Here is a 25,095-nt window from a genome sequence, read left to right as displayed (position 1 = left end):
TTGATCAGTTTGGAGCAGACTAATTCATTTCAGCTTATTTGATAGAGATTCCACAGATTCTAGACAAAGTTCAAAATATACAAATAGAAAATGCCCACGTTTGGAGAGACTAATCCAGAGCTTCTATCCAAGTGGCAGAAGCTTAACTTGGAAACGGGCTTTTCATATATAAGAATTTTAATTGAGCACTATGGAATTGTAATAAAACAATTAATGGATGAGATCAAGGTCGTTGACAATGAATTGGCCCAGTTATTGGGCAATGATGAGCTACTTTTATTTTGCTGATGACCTCAGGCGTACTTTGTCATCACTTGATTCTAGAACTTTACTAGACAAAAAGAGAAAGCTTGAGAGAGACTTCTTGGATTTTCACAAAGGCCAAGTCTTCTCTTGGCCCCGCGATAAGTTTCCATCTAAAAGTGGCTTTTCTCATAAACCTGAGCGTACTTCTTTAAATCCGGTGAATATCAACACCGAAACCGCGCAGAATTCCTCCTCTTTGATGACTTCATCAGCAGAAGCCCGTCCACCAGTTCCGTCCTCACAGATTGAGCCTGAAGCCTCGCACGCTACTACGGACATCCCTTTGCCTCGCCGGGTTGTTGTTCAAGCTCAGGTACATGCCGATAACAATGCCATCGTGGATTTACCACCTCCTTTGGATACTGCTTCTGGTTACAAGACCAATGATGTCCGGAGGAAACAGTTATTGATGGATCCTTTTATCGTATCGACAGAGGATGAAGTTTTTGGTTTGGGCGATGGTTTGCCTTCTTTTCCACTCTTTTCCACTCCCTTACAAACCAAACGAAAGGAGGACTTGGTCACCTCAAGGGAGAGCGGCGAAAAGGAAAAGTACAGAGAAGACTTTTCAGAATATGAAAAAGGTACCGAGACCCAAAACCTAGTTGTTAATATCTCTAAACACATTTTGAGTAGTAATGAGCTTTCAGTTTTAAATAAAGGGTTGGGTTTTATACCCTCTGGCTGTAGTGACATAACTGACATTATTGTTGACAATTAAGCTTTTTACAAGAAACTTGGGTCTAAAGTTAATGTTTGGTCAAGACGTTAGTGGTAACAATGTTGTTCACAGGCCTTTTAAGAAACCATCCACTTTTATGCCTCCACAACATCCTTTGTTAGAGGCTTTTGGACAGGCCTGTGAATCTGATCTGTTTGATCTTTATAATGACAAACAAGCTAAGCCTAATTTCCATAATATGACTTTTGATGAGAGATCAGCCTTAGCTGATTTGAGGTGTAATGATAAAATAGTGATCAGACAAGCGGACAAAGGTGGAGCCATTGTTATCTTAGATAAATCTGATTACTCTGACAAAATGGAACGTGTGTTGGCTGATAGGGAGACATATCTCCCCATTTACAATTGTAATTTGAATGACCTTATCAGAAGAGTACATGCTTGTTTATATGACTTATTGTTAACTAATGTTATTGACAATGATTTGTATCTATATTTGTTGGTTGACAAACCTTTAGTTCCCTCATTTAGGGGTCTCCCCAAAATCCATAAAGATGCGATGAACCCTTCTTTAAGACCTATTGTATCTAGTCGTGGATGGCTACCTGAACCCCTATCCATCTACCTTGATAAGCTGCTTAAACCTGTTGTTTTAGATGTGGAACAAAGAGATACACCTCATTTTTTAGAGAATTTAGCTACCTACAGTAAGTCTTCTCTCTTCAACATTCACAATTTGCTAGTTACACTTGACGTGAAGTCTTTGTTTATGTCAATACCTAATGATGTTGGCATGGATTATATCAGGACATTATTAATTCAGAAAAAAATACCAAACAGCACAATCATTAAGTGCATGTCACTTCTTGAGATTGTTCTTGAGAACAATGTTCTCTGTTATGATGACAAATATTTTTTACAAACGAAAGGTGTCGCGATGGGCACCCCTTGTTCCAACGCCTATGCCAACTTGGTGTTGGCACAATGGGAAGATATATATGTCTTCAATACAGGCCTTGACCACACAAAACATCTTAGATATTACAACAGGTTTGTAGATGATGTTTTTTTACTTTGGGATGGTACCATTGATCAATTGCTAGCCTTTGTGAATTATTTGAATGAGACAACAGATTTTCTCTGTTTTGAGTGTTCTTATTCGATCGATGCGATTGAGTTTTTGGATGTTAGGATAATGAGGGGATCCATTGGTCTTGATACTGAGCTGTTTAGGAAACCCTGTTGGAGGAACAGTCTGTTGCACCGGAACAGTATGCATCCCAGGCATGTGCACCAGAATATAGTCAGAAATCAAATAATCAGGGTTTCTAAGTTGACATCTCAAAACAGTGCTTATGGCCATCATAAATCACTATTAGCTAGGAATTTTATGTCCAGAGGTTATGATCAGACACAGGTACTTGCTGACATTGCTATGGGTGACCTTTGTAGGAAGGACACAGGAGCACCTTTGATCAACAGGTCGTATCCCCATAAACGCATCAATACGACCAGTAGTACATCCTCTGTGAACAGGATTGTCATTCCGTTCACCAATAGGAACCATCACATTTTGGATGTCATTAACAAAAATTGGAGACTTCTGATGGTGGATGAAAGGATTAAGAGCTTAGTTGATGAGAGACCTCGAGTAGCCTATAGGAACATGTTGTCTCTCAATAGATTACTCTGTTATGACAGGGGCCACCAGAATAGTAGAGCTTCAAGAAGAATAGGCACATTTACTTGTAATTCTTGCAATCAATGCAAATACATATCCAGTTCTGATTGTTTTATACATCCTATAACATGACGTTCCTATAATTTTAAACACTATGCAGATTGTAGATCTACCAACTTAGTTTACATTGCCGTATGTCAGACCTGCAGCGTTTTTTACATTGGTATGACAACAAGAACTTTACGGGAACGCATTAGGGAACATCTCTATGCTATTGGCAAGGGCAATACCACCAATGCCCTAGCTAAGCATGTTATAGACCAAGGATGTTCCCATAGCTTCAGGTTTCAGGTCTTGGAATTGGTTTTCACAAACAGCAGATTGGGTAATGTTAGAAACCTTACTGAAGAGAGGGAAGCTAAATGGATACTCAAACTGCAAGCTCATAGGTTTGGGTTAAATGATAAATTAGCACTTAAGCCATTTTTAGCTAACAGACCTCTTAGACATTAGTTTATATTGTATTATGTTATTTATTGGATGCTATCTTGTTTTTTATCTGTTACATTTTTTATGATTTTTTTTGATTATTTGTGTTCTGATTTGCTGATTTGTATGGGATGTGACATCACTATGTGTATTTAAGGGGAGGTTTCTTGATTGTTTTTATGTCTGATGAAGCGTTTGTTATAACGCGAAAGCGCTAACTTCTACACTGCAGCTGAATTGTTTTTTTGTTTTATAATAAACGTGGTTTCTACTATTCAGATATTTTTCTTATGTTTTGCAGTACATGGTGCACCTTCTTGTTTTTCTATTTGTGCATTTATCTTCGTCCTTGAAGGTGCTTCACCTGGCAGGAATTATTTGCTTTTTGTAAAGTTCAAAATATGTCACTTGAAAGAAATCTAAGCCATATTCATCTTATTCCTATGGAATGTAACTCTGCTTAATATATTTTCTCAAGCAACCATGGAGGTCATTTGTAAAATTTACAAACGGAAACAAATGCACTGTAATGTCTGTATTCAGTGATGTGTGGTTCTTAAAAAAAAAAATAACTTTCATTTTTACCCATTATTTTAAGTGCAATTTGCAGTCATTACTGGGATTCCATTGTAGTTTGGTAATGTTTCTGTACATGTGTGTGAGATAGGTGGGTGAATTGGCTTGTATATTGGTAAATGACAGTTCTCTGCAATGCACAAGCATTGAATCACAGTTGATCTGTGACAGCATTCTTTAAAACAGACTTACTGGGAAAAAAATAACGAAAGTCAAAAAAGATAAAATTAAAACACAGGTTCTTACTGGGATCCTTTCATAAAAGCCCTACCACTACATTCAGACCAAATTTGTCTGAACAGTGGTAGCATTACTAATGCATGCTGACTCTAAACCTAACCCTGCTCTTAACCCAGCACCTTACTTTAGAAAAACCTTTTCTGCAACTCTGCACTATGGAAAACTTTCAGACGCCCACACACACACACACACACACACACACACATATAACAACACATGTATTAAATTGCATCAGTACCCTTGCTTTAAACTGCAAACACTCGCATATGCTTTCCTACTACCTATCCCTTTACATAGCCTGTTATAACACAAATACTTCCACAGGCACTCCTACTCTCCTAATACCAAAACTTGGTATATCCAAAAATTTTGACATTACAGACAGAAGCCCATACTTGCCCACAATAGTGCATATTCCTCCTTTCAGTAATGTCAGCAGTTGAACAGCAGTGCACTCAATTAGTAGTGCATTTGACTAACTGTCATCTGCCTTTGAACTATTTTGAAATAAAGTATGTTCAACAAATGGTTAAATCTGTGTGTGTATGTATATATAATATACACACACACATGTACACACTCGTGTGTTTAGTTCATGAAACACACTGAAGGCAGAAAATTTGTTTTTAAAGATGTAATGAAATGGAAACAGTACACTGTGGCCCTGCACAATTAAGACAGTTACTGTTAGAAATATTTAAATTAATTATGCTGCAATTTTGATGCCAGGTTTCAGTAACTCCAGTTTTATTACACATAGGTTTAGTTCCATACAGCCCTTCCACCAACCAGCCTGTAAGTTACCGTTCACACCTGCAGGACTCGGCTAAGGCCTTTATCCCAGTGCCACACAGACTCTTTACTTGATCTTCCTTCAGGCTACGTCACATAGCTCTCAGATGTCCAGATTTTCACAGAATTTTGTCTCATATTTTTAGTCTGCTCCTTGTAAAATTTGTTTTTTTCTCGGACCGTCCACATATGGCATTTTCTATTACTTTTTTCCAAGGAAACTGGAAGAAGTACCTCAATGCAATCTTTATTCACCAGCTTTCAAAGGTTTGTACATAATTTGTGTTTTTTGTAAAACGTAAAAGTTGCACAGCGTGCAATAGTTTCCAGATGTGTTCATCCAGTAATTGTGAATATGAAGCACTAGTAATAATTTGTATTTTAATGTAATATTCAATTTTTTATTCTTAGGTATAAACTGGCAGGTACGTCCCCCACCAGCTGGTCTTCCTTCTGAAGCGAAACAGTCTCCAAATAAACAGGTGCACTTCAATAGTTCTGTTGCCAATCTAATCGTTTTACGAGGAAAAGATGTTGATGCTGCAGACACTGGTGAGAAGAGATGTTTACATTTTACTAGTGTTTGCAGCTAATTATTCAAATTGTGTTTTTTAAGTATTAATTGCATAGTGTCTCATTGTTGACCTTTTTAGTTACAGGGTATAAATAAATTGGTTCTTTCTGCATAGATGCAACTTTCACACATCAGATTCTGTAGATGCAGCTCAATTCAGTGTGCAGTGAAACAGTTCTAAGGATGCAGTGTGTGAAACATGATGTGTGACATAGGGCAGAGTAGAATACAAACGGGACTAAAAAGGTCCAGTTGACTGTTATTTTGTGTATTTTGATTGGCTGTTTTTGCTGCTTTTCCGTACATGTTTTGTGTTTGCTTTTTGATAATACTGTTCATTTTCACCACAAACCTTTATATTGATGATTAGTAACATTTATATCTTTGTTTGAAGTGCTTCTGAATTTGATATAATAAAATGCAAGGTATGATTGAAGTGTGGTTTTATTTCTGTTGTCTCCTATCAGCCAGTAGGAAAAGCCTCCTGGGAATGATTTCCACTTTCCTGTTAAGTATCCTCTCAGAGCAACATCTCACTTTGTTTTCAGATGATATTCAAAGTGTACAGTTTTACTGTTGTGCTCCTTGTATTTTCTTGTGTGGTTGTTCTATGTTAAACTAGTGTGTTTTTTTGATGGTTCTTAAAGCACCGCTTAGAAAGGGCTGTTTGAAGAAAACAAGTCACCACTTTTGCATCAGTGTCTCACATAGTAAGTTATAGAGTGGTATTCATGGTCTTGCAATTCACGTAAGAATAACAGGAATCTGCAAACACCGGCTCTGCATCTGTATTTAAATCAGCAAAACATGAACAAGTGGTACTAGTTTTAAAACTTCTCTGCCCACCATCAGAACACCTACAGCAATTTTACAGCTCTGATGTGGAGTAAAATAAGTTGAAAGCAGTGTAGATATGTGCAGAACATTTCATATATATGTAAAGTTATGAATGTTATTGGGAATTTTTGGCAAGAGGTTGCAGGCATGGACCTGCACAAAAGTCTTGGAATGTTCTATGAGAACCTGTGCTGGGTTGAGCTGTATGCCAGTGGACTGTAGCTTTGACAAGTCTATCTGTTTCTTCTTTTCACTGTAAAGGGTGTTCTTGTATAGACATACTGGGCTTTTATAAAGTTGGAAAGGTGAAAGATAGGAAAGCTGGACATAGAGAAGGGAGAGAGAAGAGAGTGACAGAATGATCACATCACGTTAAGGGGATTGTGCAGGAAGAGGTTGGAGAGGAGGGGCATGTTGTTTTTGTAGGTGTTAGACTCCCCATTTTCCAAACATTTTTTTTAATAGGGAAGATGGGGAATGAGTACAGTTAGAGGGTGTAGGAGAGAGGTTTAGGGAAGAGTTAAACAACAATAATGCAAGGACAACCACGTCCAACCCAATAGAGCTGAAAACATATACATGAAATCAACCCTGTAAACCACAGCCTTCACCAAACTCACCATCAGTATTGGTTTATTTTTTTAACAAGTAGTTTTTTTAATGTTTTTTTATGTGTAGTGCTCTTTAAATTTATTCATTTTTTAAAATGATTAATTGAACTGCATTTATTCTGATTATGTGATGGTTTTATATGAAAGTAGTGGATTGTGTGTTTGAAACTTGTTCTGATGAAATCCGAATAATTTAAGGCCTAAGGATTAAATGTCCACGAATGCAGTTATACTCAGCATTATGCAATGTGGCTAATTTCTGCACACCCTTCCACCTTCCCCTTAGGTTGGATGTGGTGTTTTGGAGTTTGCAGCCATTGCTGAAGCATATGAAAACTCTAGAAATTATCAGAAACTGTACCAATATTAATTTACCTGCTGTTTCAACATAACAATGAATTTTACAATGCAACTTCAGTTTTACTTATGACTAAGCATTAAACTTTGTGAACCTGTTGATACAGAACAATTAACTCCACCATTAGAATGAAACTGTGTGACTGAACTGCAGTGCTTAAAATGCAGCAAAGAAACATTTCTTAACAAGGTACTTGAAATCTGATTCTGACACGATAGCAATGCCTCATTTTCTGTAAGAACTGTAAAACACTGCATTTATTCAATTTCTTAGCTGTGTGTGTGTATGTGTGTGTGTATATGTGTGTGTGTGTATATATATATATATATATATGTGTGTGTGTGTGTATATTACAACTGTCCATATATGTGTGTATAAAAACTGGGCATATATATATATATATATATATATATATATATTATATACACACACACACACAGATAAATATAGAAATATCAAGCTAAATGTAGTATAGCTTTGAGTACCTCCAAAATCAACCAGCAGCTGATCCTGCCTCTACCTATGTAGTATGTCATACCTATAAGCATACCTGCTCGGAGTTTAGAACCTCCATCAAGGTTGACAGGTGATCCTCTAACTCCAGCCAAATATCAATTTTGCTGTACTCTGCTCTGCCTCCAGCATGCTCCATCTTCTATAGGTGTAACTCCTGCCTTACGAAGAGTAGGATTTCTGTCTCCTTCATGGCCCAATTTGGGGCACTACCTTGGGCTTTCACTGACTGAATGGCAGTGAAGTACCAAGTTCTGAATGAGAAAAAGGTCTGAGGCAGATTATATTATATTTGGGTAAGCAGAAAAAGATGAACCGTGGTAAAGCAAGAGCTGCTAATACTCACTAGTAATCCAAAGCAGAATAAAAAGCAGCTTAGCAACACCAGAACGGTTTATTAATAACACAAAACTTTTGGATATACAATCCTTCCACAGTGTGATAAAATGAAAAAAAAAAAAAAAATTAAATACAAATCAATAAAATTACAAGACACAGCTCAGCCAACCAAAAATAAGCATCAGTTATTCAGTTAATTATAAGTAAAATGTCAAACATATAAAACATAGTATTTTCATTCATATTAAAATGTATACAATAAATTACTTCAAACACAACTGCTTCTGTTTTAAAACAGGTTTAATGCTAACCATTTTATTTAAAACCTGGTGCATTGCCTGCCTTTGAAGTAATTCATTGTATTGTATTAACCTTCAGATTCCTATTTGCTTAACTCTTCTTTAAATGGGCAGTCTTGTATTTATCAGCCTCTGGCAAACTCTTTTATGCGTGTTAATTAGAATAGTTCGGAAGATATAATGATTGAATAATGTATGAGACATACAATTACATTTTTGAAAGCATCTCATTCAGTAGTTCCTCTTCTGGGTTTGATAATGGTTTGTTGTCATTGTGCTAGAAGTTTACTTTTGTTCAGTGAGTTTACTCAAGAGTTCTTTGGATAATTTCTTCAGAAACTTGTTTTTATAGCATGTGAGGAAAAATGCATTTTTCTGTGTTTTGTTGGTGGGCATGTGACCTGTAGTGAAGAAGTGAGTCTCCTTTGGTAAATGGTTTAAACCCGCTGTTGGAGTGCTACCTAATATCTGGACATTTTTAATATATTTGCTAGAAGAGATGCACTCAAACAGCTAACATTACATCAGGTATCATATGTAACATTTTTGAAACCGGGAATAATTTTCTTTTAATATTTTCTGCCCATCTTTTTGATGCTGATAGCTTGAGTGATGCTAGTCTGGTATGCTCACATCTCACATTTCTGCCTACTGGAGACAGCTGCTGCTTATAGTGCAAAACTCTTACTCTTTGTTAGTGTAAGCTGCAGATGTATCTTTACTTACCACAGTATTTTATTCGTTTATTAGCATTTGTCTGGAGTTTTATATATTGAATCCCCATGTTCTGTTTCTAATTTATTTTGATTTTTAAGTGTTAATTTTTTTAATAGAGTTGTTTTGCCAACATTGTTTTCATTATAAATACTTAGAAGTATTTCTGAAGCCTTGTAGGATTTTCACTTCAAATGTTTTAGTTTATGTTGGTGGCCTTTTTATATAAACATTATTTGAAGTAATTTTTGTCTAAAAGACATGCTTTCTTAATTTTCCTATCTTTGTTTAACTCTTTATTATGTGAAATAATTGCACAATTTATTCCAAACTTAATGATATTTTATTAACTCGGTGACTTAAGTTATTTAAGAATAATTTAGTGTAGTATTCTTAGCATTTGAGACTGTTTTTGCTCTTTCTTAAATTTAAATGCTATATCTGGTGTTGTCACTTTCCGTCATAATTTCATTTTGATTTCTGTAGGTTTTCTATAGTATTTTTTCTTTTAATATTTCTAAGGCTTGGAAGTTTTTTGCAAAAAACTGAATCTCACTGAAAAAGCATAGAGGGGATCTGTCATTAAGACTGCAACCTCAAGCAATCAAGCTAAATTTTACTTTCAGTATTCTAAATAGCAACTTGAATTTATCTGACTCTGTTCTGATTGCAAGTATTAGTAAACTCTGAGATGAAAAAAGGGCTGACTTAACTAGGAAGAATATTCAGTCAGATGATTTTTATGTATATTTTTCTTACTTCAGTTTCTGGCCATGAGCCTCCTGAACCGTGACCAATTAGCCTTTCTGTTCTCCACTTCATTGACCTCTTAGACAATGGGAAAACTGTACATCTGTACCTTGATTGGAGAACGAACATTCTTCAGGAGGGTATTAATGTATAATTAATGCCCGGTGAAAAACATGTCCACTGCTTCACGGCAGCATATCAAGTCACTGTGGAGCTTGGACTGAGAAAATGGAATGGCCGACATTATTTTACGCTCACTAAGCAGTGTTTTTGCTGTTTAGCAAGTGTAAAATATAAAAACAGAAGACAACAAAAAAGGTATATGTGTGTGTGTTTGTCTGCCTGTATGTGTGTCTGCCTATGTGTATCTGTCTGTGTGTGTGTGTGTGTGTAAGCATGCATGTCAGTGAGAGTGAGCGAGCCGTTATTTTACACTCGCTAAGCAGGGCTTTTGCTGTTCGCTAAGCAGTGCTTTTGCTGTTTAGCAAGTGTATAACAAAAAAAAAAAGAAAAAAAAATTAAAATAAAGCGTGTTAGAGTGTATGCATGTATGTGAGTAAGAGAGAGAGCAATCAATTGAGTGAAACAGAAGTGTGTTTATATAGAACCACAATAGCAGAGTATCCTTGAAACCACAGTAGCAAAAAAAACAATGATGCCTTGTTCTTATGTTCACCGAACGTTTTTTATTCCACAATAGATAGCATAAAATCTCTTAGTGCCTCGGCCGCAGCCAGCCTTTACAGAGTAAAAATCTTGTTCATCAAATTTTCATTTTATGTACACAGCATTATTTAATCAATTACATTCAATTAGCTTAACAATCAATGAAAGAAGCTTTTTCTTAAAGCTAAAACATTTCTAAATAAAACTTTGCCAATTTAAACCATTAGGTTGTAAAGTATTATATTTAATAATAAAAATCGATTCTTTTTTCCTGAATAAATGTTTTAACATTTCTTCACTGGCAAAATATTGTAAAACCTGCTCTAAAACTGTTATTTTAAGTTTTTAGTATCTCCTAAATGTACTTTATTAAAGTGTTCCGCTACTGGACTTGTAACTTTGTTTTACTTAATGTCCCTAATATGTTCTTTTATTCTTTCACTTAAACTTTTTAGTTTCACCTGTGTAATAGTTTTTACAAGAACATCCTATGGCATAAATAATTTCCCTATTTGCACAAGAGGAAATTCCTTGAGTTTCAAAAGTCTTTTCATTTATTTTCTCAAAAGTTGGCAAATCGAACATTTTCCACAAGGAAAAGTTTCTAATTCTGTTAGACTTTTAATAATTTTTTCTTTTGGTTTACTGTATTTGCTATGGACCAGAAAATCCTTTAAATTCCGTCCTCTCTGAAAAGAAAACCTTAATTCTATTTGTGAAAGTGAAGACACTTCTTTTTTTGTGTGCTTCCAATACCCCTTTAATAATTCATTTAACCTATCTGAAAAAAGGGTTTATTTAGTAACAAAGAATAAAGAACTATCCATTGATATTTTATTTTTACAATTCTCTGAATTTTTATTGTGTAAATTTCCACTACTGGCTTCGGAACTTCCATAGATTTTAACATAACTGTCTAACACTATATCTTGCCTATAGCCCCTTCTTAAAAACATATCTATAGCTTTTTCAGCTTCCTTCCGTGATTCATTCTCATCACTGCATAGTCTCTTTATCCTTAATAATTCTCCATAAGGAATAGAAGTTAAGGTATGAGATGGATGATGGCAGCTGGTAGCATACAGCATCAAATTAGGCCGAGCCGCTAAGAGATTTTATGCTATCTATTGTGGAATAAAAAACGTTCGGTGAACATAAGAACAAGACATCATTGGTTTTTCTGCTACTGTGGTTTCAAAGAAGTGTGTTTATGTTTCTGTCTGCGTGTGTGTGAATGTGTACATGAAAGTAGAGAGACTGTGTGTGTGTGTGTGTGTGTGTGTGTGTGTGTGTGTGTGTGTGTGTGTGTGTGTGTGTGTGTGTGTGTATGTGTATGTGAGACAGAGAGTGAGAGTGATGTGTGAGTGAATGTGTTTATGAAAGCAGATGATACTCGTACCTCTCAACCCCTCTTAGAGCAAGAAATCTGGACAAAGCCATAAGGAAAAGGTGGACAAAGGGGCAAAAATAGGGACAATTTTTAAATATTCTTACAGACTTAGAAAGTTAATAGAATTTTGCATTAGTATGAATTTTCTGAAGGGTATGAAGTCTGAAACTCAAATGTATGTCATTATTTTTTAACTTTAATCTTTAACGATTTGCCAATAGTTTGCCAGAAAATCACAAATGTATGAAAAACGGACCAAAAGTATGAGACAAAAATCTGGACATTCTGCAAAAATCTGTACAGTTGAGAGGTATGATGGGACTGCATGTGTGAGGGTGATCGAGAGAGAGAGCTTGTGTGAGTGAATGCATGAATGAAAGTAGAGAAGACTGTGTGTGAGAGAGAGTGAGAGCTGTCTTGTGAGTGAATGTGTGTATGAAAGCAGAGGAGAATGTGTGTGTAAATATATGTGTGTGAAAGCAGAAGAGACTGTGTATATGACAGATAGAATGGGCTGTATGTAAAATTGTTTCACTTGCTTATTTTTTTTTTTTTATATATGTTTGATATAAAATGCATCCTCTACCACCATTAACATACTACAGCAAGTTTGAAACATTAGGCGGAGGAACTATTTTACAGTAACAATATATAAAAAAATATATATATATATATATAGTACTTAGTAAGTAAAACGCAACAATTTTACAGAGAGCCCATTCTCTAAGTGCAATAATGCCTTCCAGGGTGTGGGTTAATGTGTAATTAACGCCCTTCCAGGGGTGGGCATGTGTTAATTACACATTATCACACACCCTGTCAGGCATTATTGCTTGCTTGACTGATGATGGAGGTGAGAGACAACCATTGGAGTACTAGTCATCCATCCAGATTTGGGATTTTTTGTCCTTAATTGCCTCCCCTTATCAGTTTAACATGCTTGTAAGTGAGATGGTGTCTTCTTTCAGCCCAATGTGCAGTCATGCTTCCACATGTATGCCAGTCCTGCCTGCATAACTGAATATTGCTTTACATACAGATCACTTGTATACAGTACTTGGGCTACTTGCTGCTACACCCGATTTCCACTGGGAGTCAGAAGTGCAGAGGGGAAGGCCACTTTCCTGTACCCAGGATATATAAGCCGGCATGCCACTCACTTCCCCATTGCCAGGCTGTCATCTTCACTGCCCAGGTACTGGTCAGTCATGAGCTTGTCTGAGTCCTTAATCTAGGTTTTCCCTCCTTGTCTGAGTCAGTGTCATTCTTTTGATTTAGTTTATGAAAACTTTGCTGATTATTTGTATAACAATTGATTATTGTTGATGTCACTTTCAGAGTCAGCTAGTCAGAAGGGAAGCATTTTTTTTCATTCATTTTGTATTGATAAAAATGTGATCATTTGTTATGTTGAAGGGCAGTCTGACCCTGACAATGGTTTAACAAAGATAAGCAATTTTGCAGTGTGTCCCAGAGTGTTTTTTTGGATCTGAGGTGATTGTTCATTAATTTAATAAAAGAAAGTGAAAAGAAAAGTCACAGCATGTTCTGTGAAACAGATGATTATGATCCTGCTTCTAGAGAAATGTAATAGTTCTGGGTGAAGGTCTATATTACATTAACAAATGCTTAAATGTTCGAATCTCTAAAGGTCGACCTTTAGAGATCGAACATTTAAGTGTTCAAAAATGTAATAAAATAAAGCAAAAAAAGAAGTCAAGTGAAAGGGTTTTAGCAGGGGGGCAAGCCTCTGCACTCACTGCTACTTAAATATACCAACTCCAAGATTGCACTTCAGTGCACGGCAGAGCGGAAACAGGAACTTTCCCATTCCCTGCACTGTAGCCCGATCTTGAAGTTGGTATATTTAAGTAGTGGGGGTTTTGGGGGGGTGCCGAGGGGCTTGCTCCCCTGCTTACACCCTTTAGTTTTTGTTTTTTTTTTTTACTTTTATTTATTTTTTTAATTTTTAAAGATATTCGAACACTTAACTGTTCGATCTCTAAAGATCGACCTTTAGAGATTCGAACATTTAAGTGTTCGTTTATCCAATATAGACCCCTGGGTGAGATAGGAAGCAACCATTTTACAGTAGAGTACTTACCTCTCAACCTCTCAGCATAAGAAGTCTGGGCAAACCCAATTATATATTTTCTGAAATGTATGAAGTCTGAAACTCAAATGTCTCTCATTATTTAGTATTGTTTAACGACTTCAGTCCTCAGTGATTTGCCAGAAGTCCGCATATTTTATGAAGAACAATCCAAAAATAAGAAGCAAAAATCTGGACATTCTCTGAATATCTGGATAGTTGAGTGGTACGGTAGTGTAACTTATGGGAATTTTTTTCCAAAGTCCATGCTTTAGAGAGAGACAATTTGATAGGAGCTGTCTTTTCTTGGTTAGGTAGGGAGTCCTTAAGTAAAAATTCAGATTCCTAGCCTCAGGAATATGGCTTTATTTTTATTTTTTAACCCCCTTTTATTGAATTTTCACTTGTGACATAGGCACATTTACATTTATATAAAAGTAATCAAACTGTATGCTTCACATATATTGCTATATATTATATAACCTGAGCAACATTACATAAATTATTCAATTTCTGCCCTTTTTTTAAAACAAGAAACATTTTTATTTATTTACATTTGTTGCCCGGGCTAGTCTAGCTAGATACATGTCCATTTTCAGTAGAGGCCCGGAGAGAAAAGCTCCAAGCATAAGTAAATTACAAAATACAATAATTAAAAAATGACTAGATTCAAATACATTAGACAGCAAAAATGCTTGGAAGAAAAAATAAAAATAGTTTCTATGAACAATAGTACAGAGTCTTTGGGTAGGTTTAAGAAACAGTCAAGTACAAGTTTACACAATATTTTAAAATTATCATTCATTAAGTCAAAGGAGAAAGAGAAAAGGCAGGAAAACACAAGGGCTAATATAAAGTTAGCTTCTGTTGATTAATGCTGCAGAGGGGCCATAGCCCAGGAGGAAGGGGTATAGCAAGAAGAGAAATAAGAGGAAAAGTATGATTCAGTCAGGCTTAGAGCAGGGACAAAGCCAATGTATTTTTAGATGTTCTTTGAGATGTTTCTTGGAGTGGTGTAGATGAGAGAGATGTGAATGTTCTAGGAAGCTTGTTCCAGATTCTGCCCACAACATTGGTAAAAAGTGAGTCCCCAGCTTTATTATTATTTTTAATATTGGAAATTAGTAGCTTATTAGCTGAGCTTAGTGTTGTAAGATTTTTATATGGGGAGATCAGGTTAGAGAGGATAGGGGTATTATTTGGGTGATAAAGAATGTTTTGTCTGATCACAAGTTGATTATATAGTAGTTGGTTTTGTAGTTCTGACCATCCGAGTTGTTTACGGTTGAGACAGTGGTGGGTTCTAAAAGGGGAGCCACTGGCAAATCTGAATATATTATTATAGCTAGTTTCAAGCTTTCTAACATTGTGTTTTGCTAGATTGGTATATATGGCAGAAGCATAGAATAGGGTAGAAGTGAGATGAGTCTGGGCAATGGTGGTTCTAGCTAACGGTCTGAGGAAGGGTTTGATTCTGTACAGGGAGCCTAGTTTTTTATTGACAGTTTTTATAGTATTGTTGATATGATCATCATAGCTGAGGTTATGATCTATGGTTATGCCCAGGAGATGTGTAGTAGTATCAGGGGAAATACTAGTTCCATTATTAGAGGTAATTGTGAAGTGGATCTGTGGTGACTTTTGGGTGGGAGCAAAAAGTAATAAATTTGGTTTTTTGGGGTTAAGGAGGAGGCAATGATGGGTGAACCAATTTTCAACAGAGTTAAGTACAGTTTGAGTAAGGGTCTGGAGAGAGGTTGATGACTTAGCAGTACAGATTAAAGTAGAGTTATCAGCGTATTGTATACAGGTGGCTTGAGGAAAAACAGTATAGAGATCATTAATAAAAATGGAAAAAAGAAGGCCTAGGATAGAGCCTGGAAGGGACTCTAATGTTCACGGGGAGGGGTGTGGCGAGATTATTGTCCCAGAGCACTGCTTGTTGTCTATTTTCTAGATAGGATTTAAACCAAAGAACTGCTTGTGGGTCAAGAGATTGGGCTTTTAGCACACTGATAAGTAAGTTATGGTTGACCATATCAAAGGCTTTTGATAGGTCAATGAATAGTGCAGAAGAGAGAGAGTTATTGTTTCGATTCCTGTTTATACAGTCAGTAAAAGTTAGCAGGGCAGTAGTTGTGCTATGAAAGGGCCTAAAGCCATGCTGGCAGTTGGCAAGTAAATTATTGTGGAGCAGGTGTTGAAGTAGTTGATGATGAATACATTTTTTCCATTATTTTGGCTAGTGGTGAGAGTAATGCAATTGGTCGGAAGTTGGAGATATCAGTGGATTTGCCTCCTTTATGTAAGGGGATTATGTGGGAGACTTTCCATATGGAAGGGATGGTACCTTCTGTGATCTGTTTATAAGGATGGATATGGAATATGCTATGGCTTTGGAAGCTATTTGAAGGTATTCTGCTGGCAGGTGGTCAGCAGAAGGGGTGCAAGGTTTGAGTTTTTGAAGGAGTTTACAGGTAAGGGATGTTGGCACAGGTTGTATATGGAAGGAAGGAACTGAACTGTTTGTATATTGTAAAGGACAGGGGGTAATGGGAGATGGTGTCTTTGCTAGAGTTTGAATAGCTTCAGTGAAGTAATTGTTAAAGGCATCAGCTATTTGCATAGGGCTATTATGGGGAATTGAGAATGGGGTTGGAGTTTTAGCCTCTCCTGGTTGGAGAAGTTTATTAATGCCTGACCAAAACTTTTGAGGGTTTTTTGAGTGTGATTGTTGAAGGTGGGAAGAATAGTTTTTCTTGTCTAAGATCACGTCCTTTTTGGTAGCATTTCTTAGCTGTTTAAAGTATAGGTGGTCTGCAGAGCTTTTAGAGGCTCTCCATTTGGCCCATATTTTGTTCTGTAGGAATATCTTTTCTCTGGTTTGTTTTGTGAGCCATGGGGCTATTTTGGTCCTAACTTGGGAAGAGCGAAGGGGGGTCATGGTGATTTAGGATTTGTAGGAATTTAGTAGTAGAGTAAGAAACTGCTTCTTCCAGTTTAAGTTGCTTTAGAGGTGACCAGTTACAGGCCTTTAGCTCATTTTGAAAGCTCTCGGCTTGAAAGTGTTTAGAATGGTAGGTTAAAAAAATGTTATTATTAGGGCTGTGCGCCTTTTGTTTTGTTATGTAGGTTAGAACATGGTCACTAATGTCATCTGGGAGAGTTCCTGGTGTATAAGTTTCAGAATGACTGTTTATAAGGATTCAGTCAAGAGTAGTTTCTTTATTACTAGGTTTGTGGATTCTTGTGGGCGTGTTTATTATTTGAGTGAAACCATATAGATTTATGTGTGTGTTAGGATTAAGGGAGCTACACGTAGTCCAGTCTATGTTAAAGTCACCTAGTACAATAGTTTCTTGAGGTAGGAGGGTGGAAAGGCTACTAAGAATATTTTCAAGAGTGTTAATGTTATTTCCCAGAGCAGATTATATAGATAGATTTAGATTTATTAATTTGGAGTTTGACGGTAAGGGTTTCTGCATTGGTATTTGAGGGTAGTAACACATTATAGGATGAAACTAGAAGTTCAGATTTATACAAGATGGCTACACCCCCACCCTTTTTGGATGTGCGGTCACATTTTAGGATGTTCTATCCAGGTGGGGTTATTTCTAGGTCATGAGTAGAAGGTTTCAACCAGGTTTCTGTAAGGCAAAGGATATCAAATGCATGCACTTGTAAAAGAGCATGCAATTGCCTAAGTTTGTTGTTAATGGTACGGATATTAAGTTGAGTTATTCTGAGAGAGTTACCTAATCTTATAGAGGTAGAAACATCATTGGATGTTTGTTTTTGTGGATTATTGTCAATTTGTTGAATTGGACCAGGATTAGGATGAATGTCCCCATCTAATAGAAGATGTGTGGAATGTTTTAGCAAAGTCTTTATAATTTTAAAGTACTTGGGTAGACTTGTCTTGCTGGGGAAGTAAGTAACTAACATGGGAATATCTATGAAATCTTGGAAGTAGATAAGCTGAAGTAGAAGTTATGTTGCTGTGGGAGAAGGAGTTGAGATGTGTAATTAGTGGAGTTTGCTGGTGGGGAGGTACTTTATAAACTAGAGAGAAGTGTTCGTAGAAGGTTAGAGCATAGGGTAAGGTTAGGAATATTAATGAAGTAATAAGAAGAGAGTTTTTGAGGATATACTTGTGTAAGTAGGGCATTTGAGATAGTAGGGTTAAGAGGTTATGTAAATTGTTGGATAAGGTAAAATAAGAGATATAGTATGGTAGAATAGGTCAGAGGAGGCTTGGGGGAGGGTAGTAGTGAAGATAAAGTTAGAGTAGAGGGGTTATTGTCACTTGCAGTAGAGTGGAGATGATTAAGGAGAGAGTTAGATTGGGGTGGAGTTGATAAGTAGTAGTTTAAGGTGATAAGGTGAGTAGTAAAGTGGGTGCGGCTAGAGGTATAAGTTTAACAGCACTGGGGGTGGGTGGGAATTGGGAGTAGGGTAGGGGAGCGGAGTGAGGCCCGTAGGGCGAACGGAGGGGGTCAGAGCAAGTAGTGGAGGATTCAGCAGAGACTATCATTGAGCAGTAAAAACCCAGAGAGAGAAGGTGGAGCAGGTAAGTAGCTTCTGGTGGAGCAGGTATGATGTAGGAAAAAGGATAGTGAAGAGGGAAGAATAAAAAGAATAGAAGTCTACTGTAGGTAGAGGATGAGAAGAGTATGGACTAGGAGCAGAGAGAGAGTATTAGGGGGAATAGCTAGGCAGCAGGGCAAGGGATGAGAAAATAGGAAAAAGAATGTAGTGAGCTGAAACTAGCAAAAGTGGGGGAAAGAGTAAGGGCTCTAGGCCAGATTAGACTGCCACCTAGTGGGCAGAAGGATTATTACAACAGGTGACCAAGAAAAGGAATTTAGTAGATAGAGAAGGATAAGGTAAGCGAAGGATAAGGTAAGCGGCGAGGGGAAAACTATCAGGTAATACTGATCAGGGAGAGGAGTCTGGCTGCTGGCTTTCCTGACTCAGTGGCTAAATTAGTTTACAGAGTTTAATTAAAAGACAAAACACAAAATTGCTTAAAACATGGGGCAATGGTGAAACATACTTTGTCAAATACTGTACAAACAGGAGAAAGTACTGCGGCAGCAGAAAAAGATGGTCCAATTTGGCAAGGCCTGAAGTAGATGAGGGGGTCCTTAGAAGCCAGGCAAGTCCCTTATTGCAGGGTAGTGAGTAGAACGCTAGGAGGGTAGGAAGGTAAGACGAGAGGGTATTAATGTATTAAGGCAACAAGAAAGTAGCTTTAGTATACAAATAAGATTAGGTAGGTCAACAGTTCTACTAATAATAGTAAAATACTATTATACACATTTAGGGAAATGCTCTGATAAAAGGCTAGGTTAAAATCGTCCAGTCTAGCAACAATACAAACAGCCTAAAACACTTCAGAATTATACAAGTACTGGACTAGGTATAATATTTAATATTAGGCTGAAAATCAGATTGCAGAAAAACTGTGAGCATAGACAATGGTGTTCAGATACATATAACAGTGTAGTATAACAATGGAGAAATCACCAAGTTATAGTAGCCATCAAAAAAACAATCCTCAAGAGGTTGTATGAGATAATTAAATAGGGTCAGGCTAGTTCACAAAGTAAAGAGCAGGTAACAGCCACTTGGTATATTAGTAGCAACTCTCATGGAGGATAGGCATAAATCCACCTTACAATTAAGTTTAGGAGTTTGGAAGTATCTCCTATGGAGGTAAATAATTAGGACTCCTTAAGTTTAACTGTTAGGAATTTTAGTAATTGCTCCCACGGAGGATAAGCAGTAGATCACCTTTCATTTAACTCTTAGGAAAAAAGATTAGCAAAATATTAGCCATGCAGTGCTAGCTTATACACAGTTAAGGTAAGCCATACCTTAGAGAAATAGAAGGAAGTTCAGGCACGCTAGGCAAACAGAAAGACAAAAAATGGAATATTTATATAGCAGTAGTATAGGGCTAATGTAGTATAAGAATTAACAAAGCATAACTTCTGATTAATCAGAATGCTTCGCATAAGCTAGCTCATAGAGATCGCTTTGAATAGTTGCGCCGTGTGGTTCTTAATTTAATAAGGCATCATGATATCATTTGCTGTTTTGAACTAGTGCAACGGAGGTAAGGTAGTTGGCGTTGTACTGTTTGAATGCTAAGATTAGTTCAGTACATTACCACATTTAGCGGAACTGACCTAATACAAAAAAACAAAGACATATAATCTACAAACAGCGTGAATGTATTAGGAAAAAGAAAAAAAAAAAGAGGAATTTCATAAGAGCCAAGCAAAACTTACCGCTTAACCTTACCCCCGACTAACTTAGCAATTGTAATTGAGCAGACTGATACAAACACATGGATGGAGCAGAAATTCACGCTGTACAGAACTGCGCAAACACAGTCCCCGTGAGAGGAAGCACAAACCAAGTAGCTGCCAGCGTTTCTACAACTGAAGTAGAGAGGATGCAAAACTTAATACGTTAGCTAACTAAACAAGTTAAAAAGAATGAGTTACTTTAAAATGCTGAGCACAATACACTAAAGGCATCAGTGGATATGCAACAGTAATATATTAGCAAGTTCTGCAGTTAAAGTACCCTTTTCTTAGCTACACCAGGTAGCTCTAACAAATAATATAACTCGGCAAAGACAAATAGTTATGACAGCACAGAACAGTATTGGGTGAAAACACAATGAATAAACATCACAGAAAATGTAATGGTACTTACAGTTATGAGCGTTATTCTGGGTTCAGGAGCACGCAGCAGCCAGGAAAAAGTACAGGTAGTAAAAGAAAGGCGCCACGAAGGCCCCCCCCCCCTATATGCCCTAGGGGCAGGATATGAGGTGGGGGAGGGAGGAGGCAGAGAACAGAGGGGGCAGGTAGGTAAGGGAGGGACAAAGTAACCTGAGGACAGTTAACAAGGAATGGCAGGTGATTTCCGGGTATCGTGGGAATTCAAAAGTAACAGAGAAATGTGTACATTAAAAAGAGAGACGTGGATTGGGGTAAGTGAGGAAGTAAAAGTGAAGTGGAGTATAGTTAGCAGTAGAGGAGAGTCGTAGGAATACTAAGGTCCAGGTAGAGGTGGTGCCCAAAAGAGGTTGTAGAGCAAGTAGTGGAGGATTCAGCAGAGACCATCAGTGAGCAGTAAAAACCCAGAGAGAGAAGGTGGAGCAAGTAAGTAGCTTCTAGTGGAGCAGGTATGATGTAGGAAAAAAGATAGTGAAGAGGGAAGAATAAAAAGAATAGAAGTCTGCTGTAGGTAGAGGATGAGAAGAGTACGGACTAGGAGCAGAGAGAGAGTATTAGGGGGAATAGCTAGCTAGGCAGCAGGGCAAGGGATAAGAAAATAGGAAAAAGAATGTAGTGAACTGAAACTAGCAAAAGTGGGGGAAAGAGTAAGGGCTCTAGGCCAGATTAGACTACCACCTAGTGGGCAGAAGGATTATTACAACAGGCGACCAAGAAAAGGAATTTAGTAGGTAGGGAAGGATAAGGTAAGCGGAGTGGGGAAAACTATCAGGTAATACTGATCAGGGAGAGGAGTCCGGCTGCTGGCTTTCCTGACTCAGTGGCTAAATTAGTTTACAGAGTTTAATTAAAAGACAAAACACAAAATTGCTTACAACATGGGGCAATGATGAAACATACTTTGTCAAATACTGTACAAACAGGAGAAAGTACTGCGGCAGCAGAAAAAGATGGTCCAATTTGGCAAGGCCTGAAGTAGATGAGGGGGTCCTTAGAAGCCAGGCAGGTCCCTTATTGCAGGGTAGTGGGTAGAACGTTTGTCAAATACTATACAAACAGGAGAAAGTACTGGGGTAGCAGAAAAAGATGGTCCAAGTTGGCAAGGCCTGAAGTAGATGAGGGGGTCCTTAGAAGCCAGGCAGGTCCCTTATTGCAGGGTAGTGGGTAGAAAGTTTGTCAAATACTGTACAAACAGGAGAAAGTACTGAAGCAGTAGAAAAAGATGGTCCAATTTGGCAAGGCCTGAAGTAGATGAGGGGGTCCTTAGAAGCCAGGCAGGTCCCTTATTGCAGAGTAGTGGGTAGAACGAGTTGAGCGTTATTCTGGGTTCAGGAGCACGCAGCAGCCAGGAAAAAGTACAGGTAGTAAAAGAAAGCATAAGCATTATGATGTAAACAATCATACATTTATATAAATGAAAACAAACCACACCAACACAATCCTAGTTGCAAGCATTTTACATCACAAACCATACTGACACACTCCTAGTTGCAAATATTATACATCACTTGTAATCTACCCAATCATTTTCAGTCAAATATTACGCAACTCATTTAAATGCTACCTTCTTTTAAACCTCATTCCTCCCCTGGTATGTATTTTTCCCACAATTCCAATTTTTTCCTGTGTAGTTTGCTCCTACCCTTTTATAAAGATCTCAGTTCCAGTTGTTTCCCTGTTACTATATTCACTACTTCTAATATAGTTGGTTTAGATTCTGATTTCTATTTTCTAGTAATTGCTTTTTTGGCAGCCACCATAATTAGACACAGCAAGACCTTACAATGTCTAGGCAATTCCGAATCTGTATCATAGCTCAGAAAAATCATCTCCCTCGTCACACCAGTTTGCCCACCCAACATCTCCCAACAGTGCATCCCACAGGAATCCTTAAAATCTGCCAACTCACTGCACTCCCAGAAACTATTTTCCCAAGTAACTCTTTCTTATCATCACACCTCCAACATTTCCTGTCTACCCGAGGAAAAATTCTCTGGAGTCTACTACAGGTATAAAGGAATGCGGCTTTCTTGATCCTCCCCCATGCCCCACCTTTGGGGGGATATATTTTGTTACCATTTTCAGCAAGCATGTTTCCCTGTCAGTCTGGTTCCCTCCATTTGGGGAAGGGTTTGCATACCTTTTCAAAGATTAAAAAAAAAAATCCACATATTTATAGTTGAAGGGTAATTTCAGTATCAACATAAAGTTTTGGAAAAACATTTCTAAAACACTTTTGTTCAGCACATAACCAGTTTTAAAGAAAAAATAATGACAGTGATGTAGGAAGAGCATCATTTGCTTTCTAGCTCCAAAAAAGATAATTTTAGATTGATCTTGGCTTTTGTGGGCTCAACAAATATTTCAGATTGCCGAAGTTGTGACAGACAAGTCTTCAGACCATGAACACAGTGATCTCTCTCTCCCTCTCTTTCTTTTTAAGAATTTGATGGCTACATTGGGTGTGAATGTTTGTCTTGTTCCAGTTTTCAAACCTCAAAGAAAGCTTGTAAAGTTCTCTATTCAAAAAGAAGACTGCCATTGTTTGGACCAGTATTGAAGATGAAAAGGCTATTATTAATGAAAATAGAATAATAAGTCGTCTTTAGAAAACCTAAGGATGCTGATTTAGTGATGTACGTATTAATATTGCAGACTCTAATTAGAATATATGCTGCAGATACAATTATGTTAACTAGGAATTACCTTTATACAGCAGCAGAACATTTGTTTAAGCATGCTGTTGTGTGAAGAATTCTCCTCCCTAGTCAATATGCTAAACTACTCAGAGAAAATACACTGCATGGTTTCTCTGAGACTTGATGTTTATTCCTAAGGCTTCCATGGATATTTCAGTTCTTGTACATTTTGCATGTGTACAGAGAATCGTTTGAGAAGTAATCTGAATTCTCCAAATCTCACTGTGTGCAGTTTTTATATAATGTCATGGTGTTTCAAGTGACTGTGTATTCTTAGTGCATCAGACATTTTACTGGATCTCTGTGGTTGAATGTCATGTCTTTCTTTTTGGGTTATAATTTCTATACCTACTACCCAGTCTTGGATGACTGGGTAGTAGGTAATAAAACATGTTTTAAGCACTAAGATATAGACAGCATTAAGGCTCCTAAATGGTGGTTATACTGTTTTTAAAACAAGGACGTTGCTGAGCATATGTTATACACAGTTTAGCAAATTTGTTTCATCGGACACACACACACACACACACACACACACACACACACACACACACGCACTCTCTCTCTCTCTCAAAAAATATATGTATATATCCCAAACTTTCCCAATCTCTTCCCGTTTCATCAAATTGTTAATGGGCTGGTTCCTCGTCCCTTTCATTTGCACTGCAACCTGTCAACCTGGAAACATCAAAATCTGGACAGGGCCCATGAAAAATGGGTACAAATCTGTACGCTGATTAACATAAAATTTGCATACGTAATTACTTAACCTCACCCACTCCACTGGAATTGTGGGATACCAACTTTCAAACACAAACTGAAGAACAGACCACCAACATATGGCACCAGAGTCCTCCTGCAGCCATTCCAGTGTCCCATTACTTGGCTAATCTGCCTCATTTACCATAAACACTAATGTGTGCATGCATACTGCTTTACTTCTACAATAATTATTTGGCTTTTATTTTTACATTTTATAGCACAATGCACAAACACTAATAGATATCTGCTAAACAAAGTAATACTGTTTCACAATGAAAGTAGACTTGGCATTAAAACCTCTCTGCCCTTGAAACACACATTCATTGAAACAGCATTGAAACCCACACCAGATCAATGAAAATGCATCTGGCCGGTGGTGGATAAAGATTACCTTTGGGCTGTTTTCAACTCATAGGCCCCCTGCACACAAAACAAGAAACATACATGCATTCTTTGATACACCTTCCTGACTTTAAATTATAATACAGCACACTTGTTAGACTTAAGTTAGAGGACATTTTAAATTTATTGTTTGAACATTTTTCCAGTAGGCAATGAAATGAAAAGCATGAACCAGTAATGACAAAACTGCCCAATTCAGGGCATTTCCATCATAAACGTCTACTTCCACACATATTCCTCCTGGCAACAACACTAATACCCTGGATGACATCCTCTCCTGGGCCTCCAGTAACATTAAGCTAGAAACCTACATATTGGGAGATGTAAATATAGACTGGAACAAATTCAGTAACCCCAATCCTACCATTGCAATCATTCTATACACCTACTCTCAACCTACTAACTCCTTTTCTAGGCCAAACAAAACCAACCCACCTGGCTCCATACTAGACTGGATCCTGGTATCTCATCCAAATAAAATTATACAATCAGGTGTCATTCCTGACCCATTACCACCTCCCAGCCTTCACCCATCGAACTAGCCTCACTTCCCCACTCTCCTACCAGT

At 37.4% G+C, this 25,095-nt stretch overlaps 1 protein-coding gene across 1 annotated transcript in view; it reads left to right on the top strand.

The window, feature by feature from the left end:
- The window catches only part of TUBD1 (tubulin delta 1), a 405,148-nt gene that overhangs the window by 246,248 nt on the left and 133,805 nt on the right, over positions 1 to 25,095 (top strand). The window contains exon 5 of the mRNA XM_044054532.1: positions 5,178 to 5,318. Coding sequence (XP_043910467.1) covers positions 5,178 to 5,318 — 141 coding nt within the window. The remainder of the gene's footprint in view (positions 1 to 5,177; positions 5,319 to 25,095) is intronic.

Source organism: Protopterus annectens, chromosome 13.part0, assembly GCF_019279795.1.
Source record: "Protopterus annectens isolate FY-2018-M chromosome 13.part0, PAN1.0, whole genome shotgun sequence".
NCBI lineage: Eukaryota > Metazoa > Chordata > Ceratodontiformes > Protopteridae > Protopterus > Protopterus annectens.
Note: the sequence above shows the minus strand (reverse complement) of the source record. Positions and strands in the feature narration are given on the sequence as shown.